The sequence below is a fragment of the Nyctereutes procyonoides genome, unplaced genomic scaffold (genome assembly GCF_905146905.1).
Source record: "Nyctereutes procyonoides isolate TBG_1078 unplaced genomic scaffold, NYPRO_anot_genome, whole genome shotgun sequence".
Classification (NCBI taxonomy): domain Eukaryota; kingdom Metazoa; phylum Chordata; class Mammalia; order Carnivora; family Canidae; genus Nyctereutes; species Nyctereutes procyonoides.
This window is the reverse complement of record NW_026575133.1, coordinates 41,053,856-41,078,636: the sequence shown is the minus strand read 5'-3', so window position 1 is coordinate 41,078,636 and position 24,781 is coordinate 41,053,856. Positions and strand designations below refer to the sequence as shown.

The 24,781-nt window shown below is 55.0% G+C and overlaps 1 protein-coding gene across 4 annotated transcripts in view; it reads left to right on the top strand.

The window, feature by feature from the left end:
* Positions 1-24,781, top strand: part of DIS3L2 (DIS3 like 3'-5' exoribonuclease 2) — a 344,308-nt gene that overhangs the window by 312,745 nt on the left and 6,782 nt on the right. For all 4 annotated transcript variants that reach the window (XM_055345950.1, XM_055345951.1, XM_055345952.1 and 1 more), the window contains 2 exons: positions 21,512-21,695; positions 22,279-22,365. In XM_055345950.1, the coding sequence (XP_055201925.1) occupies positions 21,512-21,695; positions 22,279-22,365 (271 nt within the window). The remainder of the gene's footprint in view (positions 1-21,511; positions 21,696-22,278; positions 22,366-24,781) is intronic.

Sequence of the window (24,781 nt, the reverse complement as noted above, 5' to 3'; positions counted from 1 at the left end):
TACCCTGCTCTCCTCCAGGAAGGAATCCACGATCACAGCTTCTAACACTTACAGATTTGTTTGGCCCCACATCCCTGTATACTCTCTTCCATGTCTGATTTTTTTTCTTTCAGCATTATGTTGTGAGCATTCATCTTTGTTGCTGCATCTAGCTACATCTGTTTGTTCTCATTGCTGGAAGACTTTACATTGTATGAATCCGTCACGTGTCGTCCAGTCTACATGATTCAGACATTGGGTTGCTTCCAGTTTGGGGTTATTATACATCACTGAGTGTATACCTAGGAGTGAAGTTGCTTAAAAAATATCCACCTTAGTGGACACTGCCAGGCAATTTTCCCAAGTGGTTTCCCAGCTTAACCCACCAGCAGTGTATGAGACTTCATGTTTATTGTCCATTCTGTAGTGTGTCTTTTCAAGTTTCAAGGATATTTTTCTACTGGGTTTTCTGGTTTTCTTGTTGATTTATTGTTCTATTTTAATTACGAGTCATTTGTTGGTTATACATGTTGCAAATATCTTCTAATCAGTAGCTTGCTTTTTTACTCTCTTTGGTAGAGTTATAATGAACAGAAGTTCCCCATTTCAATATAGTTCAGTGTATCAATCTTTTTCTTTATTGTTAATTCTTTTATATCCCATTTAAGAAATCTGTATCAAAATCCTGAAGACTTGCTTGTGTTAGGGTTCTCCAGGGAACCAGAACCAGTATATTATATTTATATATCAATATATTTGTATAAAATGAGATTTATTAGGAGGAATCAGCTCATGTGATTATGGAGGCTGAGAAGTCCCATGATCTGCCATCTGCGAGCTGGAGGATCAGGAAAACTGGTGGTGATTTAGTGGAATCTGAAGGTCTAAGAACCAGGAAAGTCGATGGTATAAATTCCAGTCTGAGGGCAGGAGAAGAGGAGATAAGATGCCCCCACTCAAACAATAAGACAGAGAAAAAGGGATCAATTCCTCTTTCCTCTGACTTTTGTTCTATTCAGGCTTTCAGCAGAGCAAATGATCCCCACCCACCTTTGGGAAGGCAGTCTATTTTATCGACTTCACTGACTCAAGTGCTTATACCCATGCTGGAAACACCCTCATACATACGCTAGAAATGATGTTTAATCTGGGCATTCCCTGGCCAGGCAAGTTGACACAAAATTCACCATCAAACTTTTCCTACACTAATTTTAGAAGCTCTATTCTATTACATTCTCGATCTTATATCTATAATGTAGCCAGAATTGATTTTGGAATATGGTACAGCAAGTTTCATTTTTCCCATGAATTTATGTAGTTGACCTAGCATCATTTGTTGAAGAGACTTTCCTACTGAAGCACAGTACCACCTTTGTCAGAGGGTCTGTTTTACTTCGTGATCTGTATGTCTGCTCCTGTGCCAATGCCACACCGTCTCAATTATTGTACCTTTGTTAAAAGTCTTGATCTCCAGTAGAGCTAGACACTCCCACCTTGTTCCTCTTCTGTGAAGGGCATCTAGGCTGTTCTTGCCCCTTTCCATTCCCATATTAATAATGTTAGGGTCAGGTTGTTAGTTGCTACACACATGCACCCAACGTCGCTGGGATTTACATTGAGATTACTTTGCATCCACAAATCCTTTTGGGATTTTATGATACTGTTAGGATACTGAATCTCCTACTCCACAGACATGGTATATCCTGCTCTTTATGTCTTCTTATTTATCTCAGTACTGTCTTATAATTTTCTATGTAGAAGTCTTACATTTTGTATTAGGTTCCTCCTAGGCATTTGATAATTTATCATACTGTTTTAAGTGGTATTTATAAATTTCCTTTTTTCCTTGTTGCCAACTTGTGGAAATACAACGTATTTGTATTGATCCTATATCCATTGATCTTGCTAAATTTATTTATAAAACCCAAATAATTTATTTATAAGTCCTTTTTGATTTTTTACATATCCAGTCATGTCATCCACAAATAGTAACAGTTTTACTTTTTTCCTTCCTGATGCTCACACCATATATTTCTTTTCCTTGCATTATTGTGCTATACAGTGTTTAATGGAAGTGATGAGAGCAGACATCCATGTCTTGTTCCTGATCTCAGAAAGGAGTTTTTGCCACATACTCCCATAAGATTATGAAATCTTACCCTTTAATATACACCTGATTTTACTTTTCCCCAAGATGAGCTTTCAGTATGGAAATACTTTTAGGTTTGAAATGTGGCAGTGGTAGTTTGTAGGCTAAGAACTGGGTGAATGAAATCAGTGTTTTAAGAGAACAGAAATTGATGTTTATCCCAAGACTGTGTCTCATTGTAACTTTGTGAGGAATATTTTGCCTTGTCCACTTTACAGAAGAACCTATAGCTGACCAGGGATTCAAACAGATGTGTCAGACCCAAAGCCCCAAATTATTCTCACCCCTCCCAGATTGCCTGCTAGAATATTGAATGTGAAATCTCCAACGTCACAAAACTATCACTTTTGTCACAGATCTCCTGGAGAAGCATTGTTAAACTACCTCACAGGTACATTTAACATCTTCTTCCTCTGCCTCCAAATCCCCTTATATCACTGTCCTCTTCCCCATCCCACCTTTCACTGACTTCCGTTGCCATGGATGCAAATGTGGGCAGCTGGGAGTCTCACGCTGAAAGGCGCCCTCCCTGTTTGCCTGAGACCCTGAAGGGCTGCACCTGCATCTCTCCTCAGCCACCTGGTTGAGCCACCCACCAGGCCAGGGCCTTCCCAGGCTCCTGCCACTCAAGCTCTTATCTGATGCCAGGGGATAGGATGTGGAGACTGAAGGCTTTCCTCCCATCAGGTGGCTCGGGTTGTGGAGTAGAACCATGTATGTTGAAGCCCTTTGCAGTGTCAGCTGTCCCAATTTGAAGATTGTGAATCTTGTGCAGATGCACAGAATCTTTCCCCGCTGAGATGTGGAGAGGGGAAGACAGAGCACAGGGAGGGTAGAGAACCAAACCCAAATAGGCCCTGGGGCTGGCAGGGACTCCCTGGGCCCAAGCCTCAGCAAGAATGTCCCCATTATTCTTACACCCCTCCTTTTGCAGCCCAAATAACTACCCAAGGATGACCGGGGAGATTTCCCTGCAAGACAGAAAATTCTAGGACACCAAGAACTCTCGAAACTGAATACTTTGAAACTCTCAAAGACCTTATAAAGATGTTTCTTTGGTTAATTTAACACAGGGTTACATTAAGCAAACAACTTTTTCTCCCGGAGCTCAATGTCCTTTGTACAGCTCTGCCTTTCCTTTATGCATCTTCTGCAAAAGACCACAGTCTCTACATTCTGGGGCGCCTGCTGGGGCTGCAGCAACCCAGCATGACTTGGAGCCCTTCGGTTATTTTTTATTTCCAGATGCTTTTTAGCATGCGGTGACATGCTTTGACCTAGGAGAGAGAATTAGCAGATTTGTTTTCTCTGTATGTCTACCTGCTGTATCCATACCTTTTTCAGAATGTTCTGGCATGACTCCTGCCTCTTTCTCTGCATCTCTGGAAGGAAGACTTCTTTTTGACCTCGAAGGCTAGTTTTATGAGCTGATAGCTCAGCTGGGCAGTTTTTAAACCCAAGGAGGCCTGTCCCTTTCCAAGACTTTAGGGGGGTTCTAGAAGAGGCTGGCAACGTTGAGGCCAATCCCATTTGATGACTAGGCCAGTTCCTGGCATGTGGGGTGTGACCTCCAGCTCCCTCCATGCTGGTGTGCTGCTCCGGACTCTAGGGCATGTTCGGATACTTAGAGTAGCAAGTGCCTCTGCATAAACATCCTGTCTGGGGTGCATGGAAGTCCAGAGCCCGGGCCCAGGCCGCAGAGGCCTGAGGTCCTCTCAGGGAGGCTAGCTCATACGAAAACCAAGCCACAGGATTGTGTGTTGGCTCCAAGCCTAAAGAAAGGTGCCCGTGGCTGTCACCTCCTACAGCTTCCTGGCAAATAACCAGAACGTGCTTGGCTCTCTCAGCGTTTGGCTGTGCTCTCTGCAGGGAAGTGTTCCTGATCTATCTTCACTGCCACTCCCCAGCTCTCTGGGGCATTGTGGCTTTTTCTTGGTGGTTGGGCAGGAAGCCTCCAGAGCCTGAAGGGATTGCTGTGCTTGATGACAAAGGCCATCAATTAATAGAAATCACTTAGAGGCTGCTTCATTTATTGAAGAGGAATTGAACACAACTTACTCTCTCTTCTGAGCACACTGCTTCCATGGCAGGCACTCAGGTGACGAGAGATCTCACAGAGTGACTCAGCGCAAGCTCCCCGCGCCTGGCCATTGAGTCAAGTGGCAGGAAGTGGCCAACATATGCAGCTGCTCAGAGAACTCAGCACAGCAAGGCCTCCCAGACCCAGAATGAACCCCTCTGCTGACCTGGAACTGCCCCTAGGCCAGCCTCATGTGACCCCATGTCTGCCCCAAGGACATGCCAGGCACTGCTAGGCCAGGCTCCAAGGTGAGACGTGGTATCTATCCCCAAAGCGCAGGCAGGCAGTCACCCACCCTCACAGGGGGCAAGTACCAACCGTGAGAGTGGCCCAAGATGGCAGAGGACGTGGTGAATTTCTTGGGGCTGAGGACCCCGCTCACATCACCTGTAACTGAAGGGCTGCGGGGAGTACTCGCAAGTGAGGTGCACAGAGGCAGTGGCGCCAAGCTCCCCGCCCCCGTCACCAACTCCTCTCTGAATGCTGGGGCGCCACTATCTGTCCCAGGAGCCCAGACTCTTACGTGGCTTCCTCACACTGCACTTCTCATTGACATGTCGTACAGGGGTGGGCCAGCTGTGCTCTTTAGATAAATACCTTAATGTCTGAGTCATCTGGAAGCTTCTAACCTATTCTCTGGAACATTATTTTCACCTGGAAAGAGATTCATTCTTCCAAGCACCAAAAGTTTAAGTTTATACACCTACCGTTTGCTTTAGTAGTGTTAACTGGACGTAAACGGAGCCCTTTCTAGTAATCTGGGATTATTCACAGTGTTTATATTGTGCTATAAAAATGTTTTCCTTGAGGTCTAGCATGCTGTGCTGTGCCTTTTCTCCCCACACGAAACGCTCCGTAATATGTGTGGTCACTCAACCTGCTGAGTCGCCGCCCCATCTGCCTGTGTGTCTGGTTACAAGCAGGGCCGGTTGTCACTTCACCGCTGTCCAGGAGCATGATGCCCTGTGGGGGGTGTGGACTCAGGGAGCTGAGTCAGGCGCTTAGAACCGTTGCTCAAGAGGAGGAAGGGCTCCCGGTGAGGGGCAAAGGAGGACGCCTAACCCCTGCACCTGTGTTGGCCACTCACCGGCTTTGTTTTGGTGTTTGTTTCCTGGTTCTGCCCCTTGCTTGAATATTCTAGATTGCGTGCAGTTGAGTTCCAAAGAAGCACGACAAATTGGTGCTTTTAAAACCAGCTGTGAAGTGAATCATGCGGTGCATTTGTCATGTCAGGAGGCTCTTCCTTATTTCTCACCACCTCCAGTTTCACCTCCACATGCTCCCTCACATTCTTCTTCAGCGCAGATGAAAGACCATCTAGCTGGCCACCAGCTTCTGAGTCATAAGCATCCCAAGAAACCATCAGATTCCTCGGTGTTCCGTGCCTGAAGCTGAAGGGATTCTTCACTCCTGTGGGCCTTCTTCCTGGCGTGTTGTCCAGCTCCCCGTGTCATCAGACTTAACTCTCGTGTTGTTTATGTGCCCGTTTGTCTCCTCAGAACCAGTCCTTGGGTGTGGGTCCCACGAGGCAGGTTCCTCCTGCCTTTGGCTTGGTGACCCATGAACTCCTTGCAATGAGATGGATAAGTTTTCGTGGGTAGAGGGTGAGAGTGAGGGTAAAACCTCCCTCCTCAGACTTCTGAGGGACTCACTGCCACAAGTGCTAATAAGAGCACTGCTGTGGGAGCCCCAGGGAAGAACCAGCTTGTGACTCCAAGAAAATTCTGACAGGGGATAGGGGGTGAGTGTGTGTTCACCCTCCGCACCCAAGGGCAAGGTCACCGTCCCTGCCCAGCCCCCAGCACAACACCTAGAATGCCACAGGTGCCCAGAAATACTGCATGACCATCCCCGGGGCTTTCCGCTCTTTTCCTCCATCATGTTCTGTGTTCCTTTTTTTTTTTTTCCAGATTTTATTTATTTATTCATGAGAGACAGAGACACACACACACACACATAGGGAGAGGGAGAAGCCGGCTCCCTGAGGGGGAGCACGATGCAGGACTCGATCCCAGGACCCCAGGATCACACCCTGAGCCAAAGGCAGACACTCCATTGCTGAGTCACCCAGGCATCCTGTGTCCTGTATTCCTAACATTCTTTTTTTGACCAGCACCAGACTCTTGTCACCTTAAGGTCTTCATGGTGATAATAATATTTATGGACTACTTAACAGCATGCCAGGCTTTAAATGGTTTATCTCATTTAATCCTTACAAGGGAAAGTGTGCAGGGTAGGGAGGGGAGGTCAGAGGTTAACCTGCCTCAGGTTAGCCAGGCAGCCTGTGGTGGATGACTCCCGACCTTTCCCTCTGGACTTTAACAAACAAGGAATAGGAGGTTGTTGCTGCCACTATGCTCAGTGAGAAAGCGAAGCTGTCTGTCCACAGGGAGAGTCCCTGTCTTCCTGGTCCATCCTTGCCATCCGCACCCAGCCTCCCTGGAGGCCTGAGGCCAGCACTGGTCAGATCCCTGGGAAAGATGGGCCAGAGTGGGGGAACCACAGGAAACCCCTGTACCCAGAATTGTGTTGTGTGCCAGATTGGTCAGTTCCTACCTCCAAACTCTGAAAGTGACCTCAAGGAGATTCCCTAGCACATGAGCCGTGGGTCCTGCCCATGTGTTTTGTGGCTTGGAGAACCAGTTGCCAGGCATTTTCAGCCCAGATCTAGACACCTTTCCTTCCTGATCCACCAAACCTTATTGGACACCTGCTGGTGCCAGCTACTATGCCCAGCACAGGCAGTGAGAAAGGCCCTCCTCCCTGAAGTGCGCAGCCCTTTGGGGAAGTGGGCACCTAAAACCACATTCTCAAGCAGTGACAAAGGCCATGGTGGAGGTATGCAGTGTGCGCAGAGCAGGCTCTCAGTGCCGTGCTCATCCCACGTGGGAAAGCCCATGCTGCCCGGTGCCTATGAGGTCGGGGTGTCCGGGTGGGAGGCCCTGCAGGGTGTAAGGTCTGGAGGGCCCCAGCCCACCGGGGGGGGGGGCAGTTTCTCTGTGGCAGGTGGCAGGCCGAGGGACAGGAGCTAGGAGAGGAGCTCAGCGGGGCTCTGTGTTCCAGCTTGTCAGCCTTTGTTGGAGTGAGAGAACTATGGCTAGAAGGAGCATGGTTCTGCCCATCGATGCTGAACGCATCTCCCCGTATCTCCAGGAGATCGGGCACAGGTGGCTCTCCTCCACTCACAGCCCTCACGTGCACTGACCATGCTGCTGCTTCCTCAGAACTCAGTGCCAGGGTATGAGACACAGCTTGCTTCAACACTCGGCAGGGTGAGTGTCACCATTCCTGGGCAGACAGCCGGGGAGAGCGAGGAGCAGCACCCACTGTATGTAGGGTTGGCAGTGGAACCACCCGATCTGCACATTGTCTGCAAGGAAGTCTGGGTCAAACTAGCACCAGTCTCTGTTGTTGACATCTGGCAGTAATACCACCAATACACAAATGTGACATATGAGGAACTAGGCTTGAGTCTCACAGAGGTTTGCTAGTGAGTGGACTGGCATGACACCATTAACTAGGGGGGGCTGGGGGGGGCACTGTCACTCGCCCCCTGCTGTAGCTGCATAGAGAGATGAGAGGCATGGGCGTGGGAGGATAGCTGTAGCCGGGGAGCTACATAGACCCCCTAGGGCATTGGACAGGGCCTCCGTCCAGTTGGGGACAGTCTGAGGCCAGGGAGCCCTGGGTGCAGCAGCCTCTGCCAGCAAGAGCAGTTCTTATCCTGAGAGAGGCCGGGATGGAATGGACTAGTCCTCCTGGTCATGAATGGCCTATAAAGAAGCTCCCAGAAAACCATCCTGACACAGAAATCTGATCAGTATCCTGGGTGCTGGGTGCAATTTTCTTAGAGCCATCTTGAAATCGTTAAACAGGACTCCCCAGGATGAACTTGGAGTGGGTGCTTAGGAAAGTGAAACCATTGGATCCAGTCAAGCTTTGACATCTGCTGGCCTCACCGTCTGACTTACCACTGACCCAGCTCACCTAGAGGGATAAAGGGCCTGATCCAGATTGTTCTGGCCTTGGGTCTAAGGTCGAGTTGAGGGTAACACCCGGAAAGGGCTGGAGTCTTCCCACAGCCTATATCTGAGAGCTTTCCTTGGCCCGACAGAGGGTGGATGTGGGGATAAAAACCAGCAGTCCCCCTGCTGGCCCTCACCCACCCTTCAGAGGGAGAGCCGGTGCCTCAGTGTGTCCTGGAGGTTGCCCAGGCAGAGACATTATAATGTTGGGGAAGCCCAGAGGCTCTGGACAGGAACATATCCATTTAAACCACTCTGAGCCTAGTTCATAAAACGGTAGGTCAATATTTTAAAAGTCACTTAGCTAATAAATACCTCTGCCAGACTCAACATACCACATCCCAGTGGGTGATAAGACAAGTGCTAGTTCATTGGAAACAGCCTGGAGGAGAGAATTTTTTTTTTCTGTAATCTGCCGGGTTTCATATTTAGAGAGAGTGAGGTGGCCTGCCTTTGGACAAGAGTATTCATTTGTCAGGTGACCAGCAAATGAGCCCTGGCCATACCATCACCCCGTGTCAGGTCTAAGCAATAACCACCTGCAGGCAAGCAGGAGTTTCATCAGAGCAGACTCCAGAGGTCCCATTCTGCTGGCTGAAGCCATCTTGGGTTCTGTCTGCCAAGGTCACGCTCTGCCTTCCAGTGGGTATAAGCTACAGGGAAGCCACAGGAACTGTAACCCCACTCCTGGGCCCACCTGCGGTCTCCACTTCCACCTCCAGAGACAGGCCTCATTTTCCCCTCAACATTGTCTGTGGAGCACCAAGCAAATCAGTTCTCTGAAATGCCTCGTTTGTTCCCTGAGCATTTTATTACCACCTACACATGCCCTTGGCTGTGACCTACACGTGCCCTTGGCCATGGGAGCGCAAGGAGCCTGGAAGCAGTCCTGGGGAGTCTGGGCCCCAAGAGCACTCCTGGAGCAGAGGTGCCAATGAGAGGTGCCCACTCGTGACTTAGTAGGGGCACCAGGCTGAAGCCAGGAGCCAGCCAGCAGGTGCACAGGAACCAAGAGAGCTGCAGGAAGCCAGATCTTTCTTTTGGGGCTCAGCCCCTCCAAGAGCTCTGTCCACAGTCGGGCTGGCCATGGGACTGGCTGAACAAGACTGAGTGAGCTTTTTCTGACAGTATGGGACTCACCAGGATAAGCATAAAGGGGGCCTGGATTCTTTGCCCAACTCAGTTCAGAATGGAAATACCCTTGCTGATCAGCTCCCAGGGCAGGCTTTCAGACCAAGGTTCTGAGGGTCAGGATGGCCATGGCTCTGCAGAAAGCTCTGCCCTCCCTTCTGAACCAGTGGAGCAATAGCATTAGAACAACAACAACAAAAAAAAGGTTGTAGGTGAAATGGGCCGAAACTTTGAGCCTTTAGCTAGTGACCAGAGGCAGGAGTGGTGGGGGCAGCCGTCGGGATTAGAGCAGTAAAAATAAATGTGCTCAGCACCAGTGCTCATCCAGTGGTAACACTGAGATGACGCAGAGGGGGCCTGAGCCCCAACAGAGATGAGAGGAAGCATTTCCTTGGGGAAGTGCTAATATACAGGTAATTCTGATTCCTGAGCAGAAAAGAGGCAGAGGCCAAGCCAGGGCTGCAAATAAGACTTCCAAGATTATAGAAGTATCCCGGCCCAGCCAGGCCTGTAGGTGGCCTTATGTGTTTGCCTGCCCGGTGTGGCCAGATTCAGACACGGGGCAGGGAGCAGTCCTTGGGAAAGCCTCCGTCCCTCTGAGATCGCTGAGATGAATGACCTTGGCTCTGTGGCTGCTGCAACCCTTGCTGAAGGGAGGAGGTGCCCTTGACAGTTGGGAGGAAGGACTGTAGTGATGTTGCAGTCTACCACGGCGGCCTGTACCCCAGTACCAGTGTGTCCTCGGGGCAGTCTCTCAATGGGGCCCTAATACTGTAGCAGAGCCCTTGGTCAGGCATCGCTCAGGAAACCCTGCTGCCCAGTCCTCAGGGAGCTTTGGGCAGGCTACACAAGATGACCTGAGGAAAAAGCAGTGGACGGGACGTCTGTGTCCTTGGTCTGTGAGCTCAGAGGGGTCACCCAGTCTCTCTGAGCCTCCCTTTGCTCATATGAAGAGTAAGGAGTCTAAGACTTGTGAAAACAGCATAAAGTGCTGTGGAAATAGAGGTATTGATCTTGCATAGACAAAGTAGACAGTTGCAGTTTATAAAAACATGTATTTGGAGAGTACCTAGTGTATACGAGACACTTCCCTAGGCCCTGGGATTAAGGTAAAGAACCAGCCACAGAGAGATTGGTGTGGGACAGGCATGAGTGAGGAGCTGGGGGTGTGTGTGTGGTGGTGGTGGTGGGGAATGTGCAGAAGCCAGCACAAGGCCATGCTAGCAGAGCATAGGATTTGTGGCAGCTCAGAGGTAAGAGGCATCATCAAGTCCTTGGCCCCCATCTGGGCTGGATTGGGCAGAGGACCATCGGAGCAGCGGCCCTGGCCCCTCCCCAGCAGCCTCAAGCATTAAGGACTCGAAGTTCCAGCTCCAGGATGACCCTCAGGTCTAGACTCTTGGGTCTGAAAGATTTTACAAGATGTCTTTGAGGAAGCTGGTGGCACCCACATGTCCCTTGTTCATAAACAAAGGCATAAATAGTATGTCTAGGTGATGAGGAGCCCACCCCACAGGGGCCTTTTCAGAGACTGAAGCTCTGTCCTGCCATGTCCTCAGCAGTGCCCCAGAGCAGTTTCACAGCCCAGATGGCCCTGACCACGGCCCCATGCCAGTGCTTTCCGCCTGTCCCTCTCCTCCCCATGGCTTTGGGCGAGGTACATACATGGGGTTGGCATGACCAGGGATCAGTGGATTGGGGCAGGAGCAGCCTGTGAGCAGCACACTGCACCGACCACAAGGCCTCCCCCAGGACCGAGCCCACCCAGGTAGCCACCAGCATCTACAGGTCTTGATGGCTAGAGTGCGTGGGGACATTGGAACACAGATTCCCTCTTTGTGACCAAGGAAGCAGTGCTTACCTTAAGACTTAGATTCCCTTTTGCTCATTCCAGAAAACCCTCTCCTCCACTTGGTTGGGAGTAGAGGAGACATTGGAGGCAAAAAGACCACAGACCACAGCCCCACAACACTCTGGTGCGTGGAAAGCCCAGGCTGAGACCAGCAGTTGTTTGTTCTTCCTTCCAGCCTTGATGCCCTGCTCAAGGGGAGCTGCTCCCCAGCAGCAGAGAGGACAAGAGTGTCTTTGGGGAGATGAGGAAAGGATGTCGTAACTTGCAAAAGCAAAGTAGCTTGAGTTCCCAGGAACACGTGTCTCATCCTCTCTTAGCTAATCATCTGTTGCCATGGGGGGGTGGGGGGGACGTGAGAGGGGGGACACCTGTACATACTGGAATACTCTTCTGTCCCAAATATCTCTGTGGTCAAAGTCTGACTTTAAAATCAAAATTAATCTCTCCCATTGTCAGTGATGACCAAGCTGGCCCCCTACTAGCCTTACCAAGCTCTGCCCCTTGTCCAGGGCTATGGAACCAGGCCTCATAGTTTTGGGCTGAGGCATGAAAGTGTCCCCCAGGCCAGGGAGTCTGAAGAGGACAGCAAAGCTGTTAGGGGGTCACAGCGATGGCTCCTGAAGGTGGCCGGGCCTCCTGGCCCCACCTCCTCCGGTCAGCGGTTCTAATTCCAGTTGGACAGCTGCTAGAAGTGGAGAAAGGCATGTGCGTCCACACCACAGCGCAGCCAGCAAGCCCTAATTACCGGGCTCTGCGAGGCCACAGGCACACACTGCCACCTGGTTCTGCTTAGGGGGAGTTTTGTGCCATGAGCACCGGCCTTGTGCCTCCTCGAGCAGAGTCCTGAACCTCGGGAAGGGAGCTCGGCTTCTTAGCTAGCTTTACGCTGACAAAGGGCTTTCTGCCTGTCAGCCCAGCTCCCCAGCAAACCCCCATCCCCTCCCTACCGCAGCCACTGGGCCCCCCTTTGGCAAGGCCCGAGGGCCCACGCTCCGGACGCCTAGCCTCTGGAGACTTCCTTTGGAGCTAGAAAAACAAGCGGCTGAAACGTGCCTCTCTGCAGCTGGGCCCCACCCGCTGAACCTATAGAAAGGCCCTGGAGTGGATTCAGCCTCACAGAAGAGGAAACCTGGCTCCGGCCTCACCCGCAGGGCCTGTTATGTCTGGCTCCAGAGGCCTTCTCCTCTGGGCTTTTCCATGCCTGTGAACTAGGCCCCATTCATTTCCCTGTGGTTTCGTGGGAATGTCCAAAACACTCCGCAGGTTGCAGCAAGCCCAGGAGGAGAGGGGTCAGCGAGAGGCCCGAGCTGTGACGTGTGCTCAGCCCCACGGCCCCAGCACCCTCCACTCGGCTGCTGGCCGCGGGGTGCCGGGCTGGCTGTGGGTGGGCGCCCATCGATCCGCCTGTCTGTGCCCCCCACCCTCACCCCGGCCAGCTCTGCTTGCAATGCGCTCTTTCTCTCGGTCTCTCTCTCTCTCCCTCGGCCTCCACTTTCCAGCTCCCAGGCCACCGGCCCCACCCCGGCCTGGCCTAGGCGAGAACCGCAACAAAGATCTCTTGAAGCTTCCCATCCCCGGCGGCTTCCCCTCAACTCCAGCCAACCATCATTCCCATCCCGCCCCGATTCCCAGGGCAGCAGGTCCTCTGCGAGGGTGGCCGCCCCCCACCCCCCACCACTGCTCAGGCTTAGGAAGGGGCCACACTCCCTGCTCAGCGCTCAGGGCTCATGAGCGAACGGCCCAACGGCCAGGGCCAAGCCCCAGGGCTCCCAGGCCTGCGGTGAGCCCCTGCAGGGGAGTCTGGTCCTGAGCAGAACTGATTCAAAACTGGCTGGGAGCAGTTCTTATCAAATTTCCAAGTTAGCAGTTTTCACCCAGTGCTAATTGAACAGTCCCAGTGAGCGGCCTGATTCCATCTGCATGACATTCCCACAGAGCTGTGACAAGGACCCCAGTGGCTGAGGGCAAAAGAGGCTCTCACTTGCTTTTGGTCTTTGAAAATGGATGCATTCTCGGGCTTGGGTCACAGCCATGCCACTGTGCCCTGGCTGCCCGGCACCCGAGTCCTTTCCAAAGCCACTTTCTGAGCGTTCTGGGTATGGAAGGGGTGGGGTGAGTTTCTCCTCTGGTTTAGCTGGTAAAATGAATCTGGAGATGGAACATCCTTGGAGGCCCCGCTGCTCTGGGTGGGCAGGGTTGAGATGGTAAGTGCAGAGGAGCCAGGAGCCCAAGGGCAAGGGCTGTTGGGGTCCGGGCAGTTGGGCCAGAGAGACCCTGCTGCCGGCGCCAGCCTCCCTGCACTCATCTAGATCAGCCGAGTGCTGAGGGAGGGAGTGTAGCCAGCTGAGCTGTGGTCAGCCCCGTACCGACCTTGGTCTGGAGCGTGCCTGCCGCTGCTGCCTTGCAGAGACCAACAGCCCCACCCACCCACCCCCAGGCCGCCCTGTCCCAGGGCCTTGTCTTCATCAACCTGATGGGAGTGGGCCTTTCTCTTCTCTCCTCTGCCCAGTGGACTTGAAAAGACAGTTTCAGGGACAGCGTCCTGGTGCCAGTGCCCCGAGGTTACCCAGCTGCTCTTCACACAGGGGCCTGTTGTGTTCCGGGGCTGCTGGTGACCAGATGCCCTCCCTAAGCGCAAGGACAGCCTAGGACAAGGGGCTGGGGAATGTGGGCTCCCGCCCCTCCCTCCCCTTCCTGGCTGTGGCCTTTGTCTCCTGGCCGGAGTGCCAGGCTGCCAGGAGGAAGCAGCCCGCCCCTTCCTGCAGGACCGATGCTGTTCCGGGCCCTCCCAGGGCCCTCCTCAAGCAGAGGGTGGTGAGGACAAGCCTGCTCCTCTTCGCGAGGCAAACCACATGGCCCTGAGTCCCCTCCTGAGAGCTCCCAGCTCTGAGGGGACATCTGACTTCTTCCCTGGACAGCCCCTCCCGTCGGATGCAGGCTGGTCACATACCCACCCTCAGGTGCTACCTCGCCGTCAGCTCCTTCGCCTCCAGAAACGCGTGCAGAACAACCTTTCAGATCCTTAGGACAGCCATCAGGAAGCATTACAGAGGCCCTCCTCGCCCTGGCTTTGGTTTCCTGCACCAGCCGCCCCAGCCCCAGGGCTCTGACACCTGGCTCCTGCTTGCTAAACCCGGGGCCCTCCCCCCCCACCCCCGCAGCCTCCCCATCTTCCCCACCGTGGGGCAGGGTGCACCCTGGGCAGCTTCTCCCTGACCTTGGTCCCCCTGGCACGCTGCCCCGCCAGCCTCCAAACTCCGTTCCTCTGGCCCCTTGGTGCCAGGGGCCAGTGTCGCACCCTCCCAGAGCCTCGCCTCATGTGTGTATCTTGGACTCTGCCTTGACCTCCCTTTCTTGCTGCCTCCAGCTGCTTCTCACAAACCATCCATCTCTCCACATTCATCCGAACCATGCTTGGCCTCTGGGACCCGCATGCCCTTCGTCATGTTCTTTTTCGGTCCCACCCCTGGTCTGGCAGCCTTTCCCCGCTCCCCAGAGAAGAACTGGTGCCAGCGGGCGCCCGCAGCACAGCCCTCCTCCCTCTGCCCTTGGTTCCTGGTTATCTAGATTCGGTTTGCCACCACACTCGTACTTGTTCATCCCTTCCATGTAAAGTATTTCCCTCCTCCTTGCCACCTCTTAGAACCGATCTGCCCACAAGGTATTCTGGTGGCAGTGGGACCTCGAGGTCACACAGGCCTGTCGTCAATTGGCTGTGGGACCCGGAGCCAGACACCTTTCCTTTTTGTACCATACGCTCCCCTCGCACAGAAAGGGATAGAAACCCCTTCCAGGGCTGCAGGAGACTCTCAAGGGCTTCACGTCCGGGTTCCTCCTAGCGTGACGCCTGTCACCGGCACCCCATGAGTGTCTCTCCCTCTCTCGCCGCACATGGGGCAGAATTAGGCCACAGCAGCAGCTCAAAAAAGACATGAGGACAAGTAAGAGAACAAAGAACCCAACAAATGGCTCTAGCTGAGGAGGCTTACTACCCTGGGCTGGCAATAAATAGCAATGCCACGGTCTTGTAAGTGGAGGGTGCTCCCCCCTCAGACCAGGGGAAGCCAGGAGGGTGCTCCCCTCAGACCAGGGGGAAGCCAAGAGGGTTGTTGCTTCTCTTGCACCTAGTTCAGGAATGGGCTCAGTCAAGCTCTTTCCTTAGGCAGGGCTTTAAGTTGTTGACGACTCCTGGCAGCAGGTGTTAGGGGTCAGACGTGTATGCACGAGGGCTGTACGCCTAAGCAGAACAGGGCATGCTGGCAGGGACCCAGCCCCGCAGATCCTGACTGTGACCATCCTGGGAACCTGCACTAATTTCTGGAGCATCTGCACTGTGCCAGCTCGGGGCATCCTCCAGCCTTGTGCTGGGACCAAGGTAGATGGCACTGGGATGGGTAGGGGAGATTCAGCGATGATCAGGGCAATCACAGCAGCATGAACGAAACGCTGGGGTGGGCTGCCCAGGACGCACGGAGGGGTCGCCCCTCATGCTACCTCCCTGGAGGAAGAAGAGGGGCCAGGGGGCCAGCATATCAGCTAAGAGAGCAGCAGTGCAGTGAGGCAGCAGCAGGGAAGAGCCACGAGAAGTCAGCGTGTCTAGATTGTGAGGGCTGGGGTCGGGGAGAGGGAGAAGTGATTCCAGGCACGTGACAAAAAGCCCTGCTAAACCTCATTTTACCAAGGAGATGGACCGTCCAAAGGATGGGGGTGGCCGCTGAAGCACTTCAGGCAGGAGAGGGACATGACCAGGTTTGCCTTCGAGGAAGAATGCCCCACTCTGGGCGTAAGGAAGTAAACAGCACGGCGAGACGAGAAGTAAGGAGGCAGTTGGTCAGGGCTGGAGGCCTGACCAAGGTGGTGGCATTGGGGCAGGAGGGAGAGCAGGAGCCCCCAGGAATCCTGCCATGTGCTCAGCCCAAATCCTGGGGTCGGGGCGCCCAGTCAATCACATTCCCGGTGTGCGTAATAATAGTATAATATTTCACGAAGGCCAAGCGCTTGTATATACCGTGCCTCCATTTTGCAAGTCTATCAGTTGAGATTCAGAGAGGTTTCAAAATGTATCTGAAATCACACAGCTGGCGAGTGCCTGAACTGGTGACCGCTAGCCTCTCCTCTCCACATGGCTTGGCCTGTGCGAACAAGGAAGGAATCAGGACACGTGGTAGGAAGTAGCAGGAACAGGGAAAAGCAGGCACCGCACCTAGGACACCTCACTCCACTACCCCACCTGAGGGGCTCCTTGGCCGCAGACACCCCCTGGGCCCCTAATGAGCAAGACAGAGCCACAGTCCCCCAGACAAGCAGAGAACTCAGGCCAGTTCCTTTGATGGTCGAGAATGGGCAGCCTTCCTCTGAAAGGGCAGATGTTTTAGCCCATTTCTCGTTTAGCCACTGTCTGACCCTGCCAGGTAGAGTGTCTTTTCCCAGACATCATCCTTCAGCTGCGACACAAGTTCAATCGTCAATGAGCAGCAAATGCTACATCCGGGAACTTCTTGTCTTGACGCATATTAGCCTCTTAAAGGCAAAAGAATGTCCTGTAATAAAAACAACAGATAAATTCATCCCCTAGCATTTCATATATCTGAATATACTTTTTTCTTTAAGTAACTAACACACTTTGGGAAACAGCATTCTGGACCAAAGTCGTCTTTGCCGTGTGACAATGTGTGTACTTTTGAGGAGGTTGCTCTTGGCCTTTTCCCACCATCTGCCCTAGCTGGTGAGGGACTCCAACAGTTCTAGGCTTGCTCAGCTCCTCCCCGGGATGAGAGGCCTCTCACCTGCCCCCCACGCCCATGTCCTAGCACCTGCAAACCCAGAGCCTAGGTAGGTGGGATGTGGAGAATGAGTGCTGACGAGCATGCATCCTGGCATGGCCCCCGGCTGGCTGTGCACCTGTATGCCACAGACACCCCCACCCCACCCCAAGACCTCCAGAGTTGCGGGCCCCCAGTGGCACTGGGCCGCAAATGCTCAGCAGAAGCCAGCACCGGGACAAAGGCTTGGCTTGCTGTTCTGGAAGGTGATCCTGGCTGGTGGCCATGCCTGAGCATCCATTAGAGCAGTTGTCAGACGGTTGCTCACTGCCAGCCCCCTCCCCACCACCCTCCGAGTGGGGCTGAGTGATCTCATGCCCGTGCTGTGCTGTAGCAGGAGGAGGAGGTGGGTTACGACCAGGACAGGTACCCAGATCTGGGAGCAGGGTCTGAGGCCAGGGCAACATGCAGGCCTCCATCCCCACCTCCCCGACTCTGGTGTGTGGCGTTTGTTCTCAGGGGCTCATCCTAAGCACCCAAAACAGCTTCGGGTGTCATCTGAGGTCTGGCTGCTGGACCTGTGCATGCAGCACTGGCCCCCAGCAGGGGAGGGAGATCCGGGTGAAGGGGTGCTTGCTGACGAGCCAGCTGTTGAGGCTCCTCTTTGAATTGCCCTGTGTCCCAAGGAGGGCAAGCCTTCAGCCCCTCTGGCTAAGGAGAAAACCCCTGAATGGGAGCCCAGAGACCCCTGGACCTTGGACCACAGGACTGCAGTTTATAAACTAGGGCTCCTTCCTGCCCACAAGTTCCTAGGTTCTAGGCTGCTCCTGCCACGTCCCAGGTCCTGTGGAAGAAAGATGCTGGGGGCCCCCTACCGGCCAGTTCATGGAACTGACCCACGGGGTGACCTGTTGAGTCGGGTAAAGGGGGCCTTGGCTGGCCTCCGATGAGAGCGAGGACACCCCCCTGCCCCACCCAGTCCCGGCCAGCCCGCTTCTCCCTCCGTGGTGCCTGGCCCTGTCTTTGAATCCTGAACTCCGTGGAATCTGGCCTTCCTGTTCCCTCGCTTCCCCAGGGGACCCTCCTCCGCAGCTGCGCCGCGCCCCCCACAGCCCCCCAGGACCCGACTGCCGTGGCTCACAGTTTGCGTGCTCTCTCTGCCCCTCCCTCTCCCACCTGCTGGTATAAGAAGGATTTTAAGGACAGGTTGTGGGGAAACGGTCCTGCAGCTATCCTGGAACACTAATGAGCCGTGGCAGCACCCGGGGAGTTGGGCTTACTGCTACGCCACCTCCCAGTTTGGTGACATTGATGTTTTTCTGGGGTGAATGCTTGATATCAGCAAAGTGTCAGGAAGAGAGTTGCACGGGCTGCCCTCTCAGCTCCTGCCCCCTGTCGTGAGGGAGGGACTGAGCCGCCGAGCCCCCAGGAGGCACCAAGGGACCTGTCCAAGGTCAGCCTCTGCATCTCAAGCTTTGCCACACTCTTCTCAAGGTTAACAGGAGTACACTCGTTTTTCTGCCACCAGCTACAGGCAGCTCATGGGACTATATATACTGGGGGTCCAGGGAGGACAAGTAATGCGGAAGCGGCTTGATTGGGTCTGTTGTCACCGCCTGGGGCTCTGGGCATCGGCCCCACCTTCCCTATCCCTTCCTTCCTATTCTCGACCTTACATGAGAACCTGAGAGATGAGGCAGGAGAGCCCCTGCAGGGACTGGGAGCAGAAGCACGCCACCTGGGGAAGCTCCCCACGCATTCAGTTCCTGTGACCCCGGGGGTGGGAATCGGGTTGGGGCGACAGGCTAGAACCCCACCGCCCACCACCCCTGTACCCTGCCCAGCACTCCTCAACCTGCAGCCTGACCACAGCGCTGCTGTGGGATAATGCTGCCCCCTGCTGGCCATACCGGCAAAACACAGCCCAGGGTCAGCCCCAAGGTTATCCAGGGGTTCCCTCCCCACCCGAGTGTGCGCTGGAGAGTGCGGGGCTCCAAGGAGCAGACCTCGAGCGCCCTGCCCACAAGCATTCTCAGGCTGCGTGGGGAGACAGGTCTAGAGGCACCTGACACACAGTAATGTTCGCTGAGTGAACAGAGGGACAGAGGTACGCGTCTGAAGCATTTAGGGGATGACAGCCTCTAGTATCTGACCCAGAACAGACAGTAAATCAAATCAGACGCTTACTGAGCAGGAACGGAGACTCCTCTTGGGTTGGTAAAATCTAAGTCGGGAAACCAAGTATGAAGAGTCCAACAGTGCTAGGCTGTGACACAGGTGACCGTACAACAGCCTGGTTCTTTTTTTTTTTTTTTAAGAATTTATTTATTCATAGAGACAGAGAGAGAGAGGCAGAGACACAGGCAGAGGGAGAAGCAGGCTCCATGCAGGGAGCCTGACGTGGGACTCGATCCAGGGTCTCCAGGATCACACCCTGGGCTGCAGGTGGCGCTAAACCACTGCGCCACCTGGGCTGCCCAACAGCCTGGTTCTTGTTGCCAGGTGGCTGGTTGGCAGTAAGTACCCAAGGGAGTCATAGGGCAGCCTTCAGCCTGGGCCTTCGGGGAAGGCAAGGGAAAGGCAAGTAAGAGGAGATAAAAGGTGAAACTCACAGGGCGCCTTGGAGGGACCCCGGGCTGGCCATTTGGCATGGACAGTGGGGAGAGGGGGAAAGTACATCCTGTGTCCTGATGCCAACAATGTGCCAGGCACAGGGTCTGCCCTGACAGCGTGTGATATTCCCACTGGTTGTCACAACCCCTTTCTGGAGCAGGTGCTACTACCCTGTTCTACGTTTGAGAAAAAGGAGGATCAAGAAAGGTCCCGGAGTCGTCCTGGTTCCTACAGCAGGAACATGGAGCCAGGATTCAGACCTCCACTTAGGAAATGGTGGTCGGGTTCAGGTGCCTGAGCCCAAAGGTCTTTCAGCAGGAAGTGTCATGCACGAGGACAGGCTGGGGGCACGGGGAAGCAGAATGGTCACTTAACTGACTATGAGTGTGCAGGAGGGGATAAAGAAACTCTTCATTCCACACCTAGGGTTTCCTGCATGGTGCAAGGGCCAGCTGACACCTGACCTTGCAGCCTGACGCCCAAACTATACCCCTGGCCCAGTATATCCAGTAGGCCAGTCCAGAGTCATCCTCACAGAGGAGGGGCTATGAGTAAGGCTCGAGCAAGCCCTGTCCCAAGGCCCAGACCTGGCCCCGGTCCCTCTGATCATGCCACAACCAGAGGGCCATTTCCACAGCCCTTCTTCCTGGTAGGGAGGGCTTCTGGGAGACAGATGTGTTCTCAGGACCACAGTCACAATTCTTCCGTGGCAGGCCCAGTCTGGGGGGCAGAGGGGCTGTAAGCTCATGCTCATTCTCTGTCCTCATCCCGGGCTGCTTTCCCTTCCAAGAGCTTGGCGAGGTGACGAGGCTAACCCTGAAGCATTACCCACACTTCCAGGAAGAGGAAGTTCATCTCAGGCCTCCGGCTGCTGACCAGCAGGGCTACCAGAGCTTAGGCCCTGACCTACTCTGCGTCCATGGGAGAAGCACAGGCTTGTCATGCAGCTTGGGATCCAGGATGAAAGCAGGGGAGAAGGCAGCCCCCACACAGGGTACCCAGGCCACGACGGCGGCAGTGTGCCCAAGCCCCCTTTCCAGGGGCTTCAGCTCTTGTGCATGTGTGTGACTCATCCTGCCACCAGAGCCCTGGGTGAGGGAAGCAGCACGTGGCCTCCTGCCCCACATTTGAGGGGTGGGGGCGCCAGCCTCAGGCCTGTGTGACCCAGCTTCCCACTCGGCCTGACTCCTCGATCCTGGCTCTCATCTTCATCTGCCCTCAGCCCCCGCTCCTCTCCCTGGGTCCTTTGTGCCTTCATCTCTTCACCTGGAGCCATATCTGCTCATACCTGTTGATTCGAATTACACTCAAGTGCAGCAAGAGTCAAGTGTTAAATCCTAAGAGGTTAACTCTCTGGGATTTGAACACCTCCACGGCACGTTGGCCTTGCCCCCCAGGATATGTACATCCTCTTGCTGTCCGTGACTCTCCTGGTCATCCTTAGAAACCCTTCTCTCCTCCCGGGAAGCAGGGAGTCCTGGGTCTGCTGAGCGCCTTCTACGGCCTTCTACACACCCCCAGGAGCGCTCGGAGTTCTCATGGCAGCCTGGGCCTCTTGTTTCCTTACAGCGGAGGACACCCCCAAGCATCCCGGAGGCTAGTCATTCAGCAGACAGCTTTGTTGAGCACCTTCTCTTTGTCAGGCAGGGTGCTGGGGTGCCAAGCACAGGGGCCATGGTGGGGATAAGACAGATGCCATCCCCCTAGTCTCATGGGGGAGGTGGTGCACAAGCTCACACATCAGAAGAGAAGAGTGGTGCTGACTGGTTAGCTCCAAGGGGGGCACGAGGGAGTGGGGATGAGACTGGGTGGCAGGAGGGCGTCTCCAGGCTGAGACCGAAGAGCCCAAGAGGGCCAGCCTGCAGCTAGCCTGGGAAAGGGCCGGTGGCCCCTGGCCCCTGCTGATTGTCCCCGCTGCAGGCTCGTGGAGGAGTTCATGCTCCTGGCCAACATGGCAGTGGCCCACAAGACGCACCGCACCTTCCCTGAGCGTGCCCTGCTGCGCCGGCACCCCCCACCCCAGACCAAGATGCTCAACGACCTCATGGAATTCTGTGACCAGATGGGGCTGCCCATGGACTTCAGCTCTGCTGGGGCCCTCAATGTGAGTGCGGGGAGTGCAGGGGAGGGGGAGGCCCTGAGGGGAGGCCTCTAAGTCACAGAGGCCCAGGCCATGGGCCATTCTCCCCACCAGGACCAAGCCAAGGGAAGCCACTCAATGCTCATCTGTGGGCAGGGATCCCGTGGCCAGGGATGGGCTGGGCTTGGGCCCAGAAACTTTCAGTAGGGGGCTGAGATGACTGGAAGCCAGAGAATGTTTTATATGGTAAGTGGTGTCAAGTGCTCCCTGCCTGGAACTAAGCCTTATGGGGCTCAGGTCTTAGCTTTGATCCCATGGAAGGGAGGCTGTTCCCATCTGTGCTTTTAAGCCTGGGGTGGGCAGAGAGATGCCTTAGGTCAGACAACTGGAAACCAGTGTCTCTATCCAGCCAACGAGACATGGAAGGACTGACCTCAGAGCAACGGCCCAGTGTGGAACACAGACTGGAGCTGCTGGCCCCTGCGCTCCACCATGGTCATCTGAGCAGGGTTGAGCCCCTTCTTCCCCAGGTCTCAGATAGTCAGAGGGTGACAGGGGCCCCAGAGGTCCCCAAGCTTGACTTCATATCACACGGGCTTGCTTCTAGAAAAGTCTGACCGAAACATTTGGAGATGACAAGTACTCACTGGCCCGGAAGGAGGTGCTCACCAACATGTGCTCTCGGCCCATGCAGGTAAGGAGGGGCCAAGTCCCCCAACCTCCCCCTTCTCCCAGGGGAGTCCGTGATCACCACACACAGAGGACCTAAGGGGAGGAGTGGGGAGGACAGCCCCACATGTTACCTCCGACAGGTGAGCCCTGGGCTCCTGAGACTTGCCTGCCTCACCTGCCCAAGGATGGCTTCCATGGGCCGTTAAAGGGCCCTATTTGAGCCCTGCTGCCCCCTCACCGCCCGGCCTCTGGGGCTCCGTCTCCTTGCTGAAGGCAGGGAAGGGGCAAACACCAAGCCTTCGGTGCGCAGGCCCCACAGACCAGACCCGCTTGGCGAAGGAATGGGGGCTAGTCAGCACTCAGTTGGATGGACATCCCGGAGGGGAGAGATTGTCTCCCACAGCAGCCTACCCAGAGGAGAAGGCACAGCCCCCACTGTGCCCTGTGGACCCCAGGCAGAGAAGTCTCCCTCTGGCAGCTGGGAGAAGAGGAGTCGGGCCGTGGGCCTGTGTCTGCATGCAGTGTGATGGGCTGGCAGCCTGGGAGGTAGACAGTGAACCTGCTCCTAGCAGCATGTCTCAGCCCTCTGAGCCTGAGCTTTGGCCCCTGCAGGCTTAAGCATCTTGGGAAGGAGCCACCCCACCCAACTGTCGGGTCAGCAGGAGCTGCAGACGCTAATGGGGCAGCTCTGGGCCCCGTTCTGGCCAGGGGACAGTGACAAGCCATTTTTCAGGGGCTCAGTCACTCTGCAGATTCAATCTGTTCACGAGAACCAGGTCACCTCCACTGGCCACAGCTGATTTATTTCCCAACAGTCATATATTCTGCCCAGAATGGAGTCATCAGGGCCCTTTTGGGTCTGGCCGCCTTTACCCTGTCCCCAGTCACAAGTGCCTGCCCCCACACACACCTTTAAAGCACACCAGAGGAAGGTGTGCCTGTGGCCAAGAGACTCGAGGTCACTCTGTCCCCTAGCTCCTCGGAGATGCAGTAGCCTCTGGTTCCAGAACTGCCTGTTGACTGCCATGCAGAGCCACTTGGACCCCCGTTCACTGCCCCCAGCCTCTGGAAGGCATCCACCTCCAAGGTCAAACTAGCCCTGGAGCTCTGTGGAAAGGATCCTTCCTCTTCTGTGTCAACCAGAGCCTGAAGGAGTGGACTTCTGGCCTTTCCTGCCAGTGAGTGACCTTCAAGGCTGGCCTTTGTGTGGGAAACTGATGGCAAGGGGTTCCAGAGTGCCGGCGGTGCCTCCTGAGAACCGGGACAGGGACAGGGAACAAGGCAGCAGCAGCAGCAGCAGTAAACACCAGAGTCTGAGTAAGCTGCTGAAATAGGAAAGCCCCCCTCCCCCACCCTGCCCACCCTGCCCAGAGATACCTTCCCAGGCAGGTTGGGACCAGGGCCTCTGGGTTCCTCAGCCCAGCCCATCTGGGGAAGTGGCCCCGCCGCTGAGAATGATGCCCAGACATGGCTTGGAGTGGCGGCTGCTCCCACCTCCCACCCCATGACTTGCCCCCGATGTAACCCAGGCCCCAGCAGGAACTGGAAGGGAGGTGGACTCGGGGAGCTGAGCGGCTCATTGCCAGCTGTGCCCTGGATTCCACAGTAACTGGAGCTGGCTGTCCATTTGGCTGAGCCCCCGGGCGGGTGGGTGTGAGCAGAGAGCAAGGGAGCAAGCGAGTGAACGCACAAGGGTGTGACCTTGGCCCTCAATCAGGAACCTGTTCACTTGCTCCTTGCAGCATTCTTGATTCCCGGCCCCGAGAGCTTGGGGACCACAGGACAAGCAGCTGCAGGGACTGTGGCTGAGCCCCCCCAGACAGCCCGAACCATGGTGGCCCGGAGCCATTTGTTGGGCCCCTCGAGAAACTTGGCCTCTCTTAGTGACCCAGGTCATCACTCCTCCGCTGCAGGAGGGCCTCTTAAACTCGGACCTCTGAGTTTTGGTGCCAGGACAGCTTGTCGGACAAGGAGGGCTGAGGCTGGCGGCTGGCAAACCTCCCCCTCCTTTGGCTGGCACGGGGTTGCCTATGGGGGGCCTAGAGGTGCTGGGGTGCCAGCACGGCTTCCGCAGGACAGGGATCAGGGCCGGAGGGCGTGGGGTCGGTCACAACCAAAGATTCGGCCTGGGCCCCAGAGGAAGAGCCCGGTGCCCACTGCCTGTTTCACTATAGGCGGGTAATAGGCATCCCAGGCCTCCCGTCCTACTTGCCATTCTGGCCGGGTGGTGGTGGCAGGCCACGTGTCCAGGCAGAGCCACCCCAGCTTCCGCTTGTACCTCCACAGCTGGTCTGCACCCCCTTGCCCGGCCCAGCCCTGGCCTCCTCTCCTCCCTGTTCTGGAGCAGCTGCCCCATCCCCACCCCGTGGAGCAGACCAAACCGCTCCCTTCTTATTGCTGGTGGTGCAGCAGCAGCTCGTCCTCCCCAGCTGCCATCA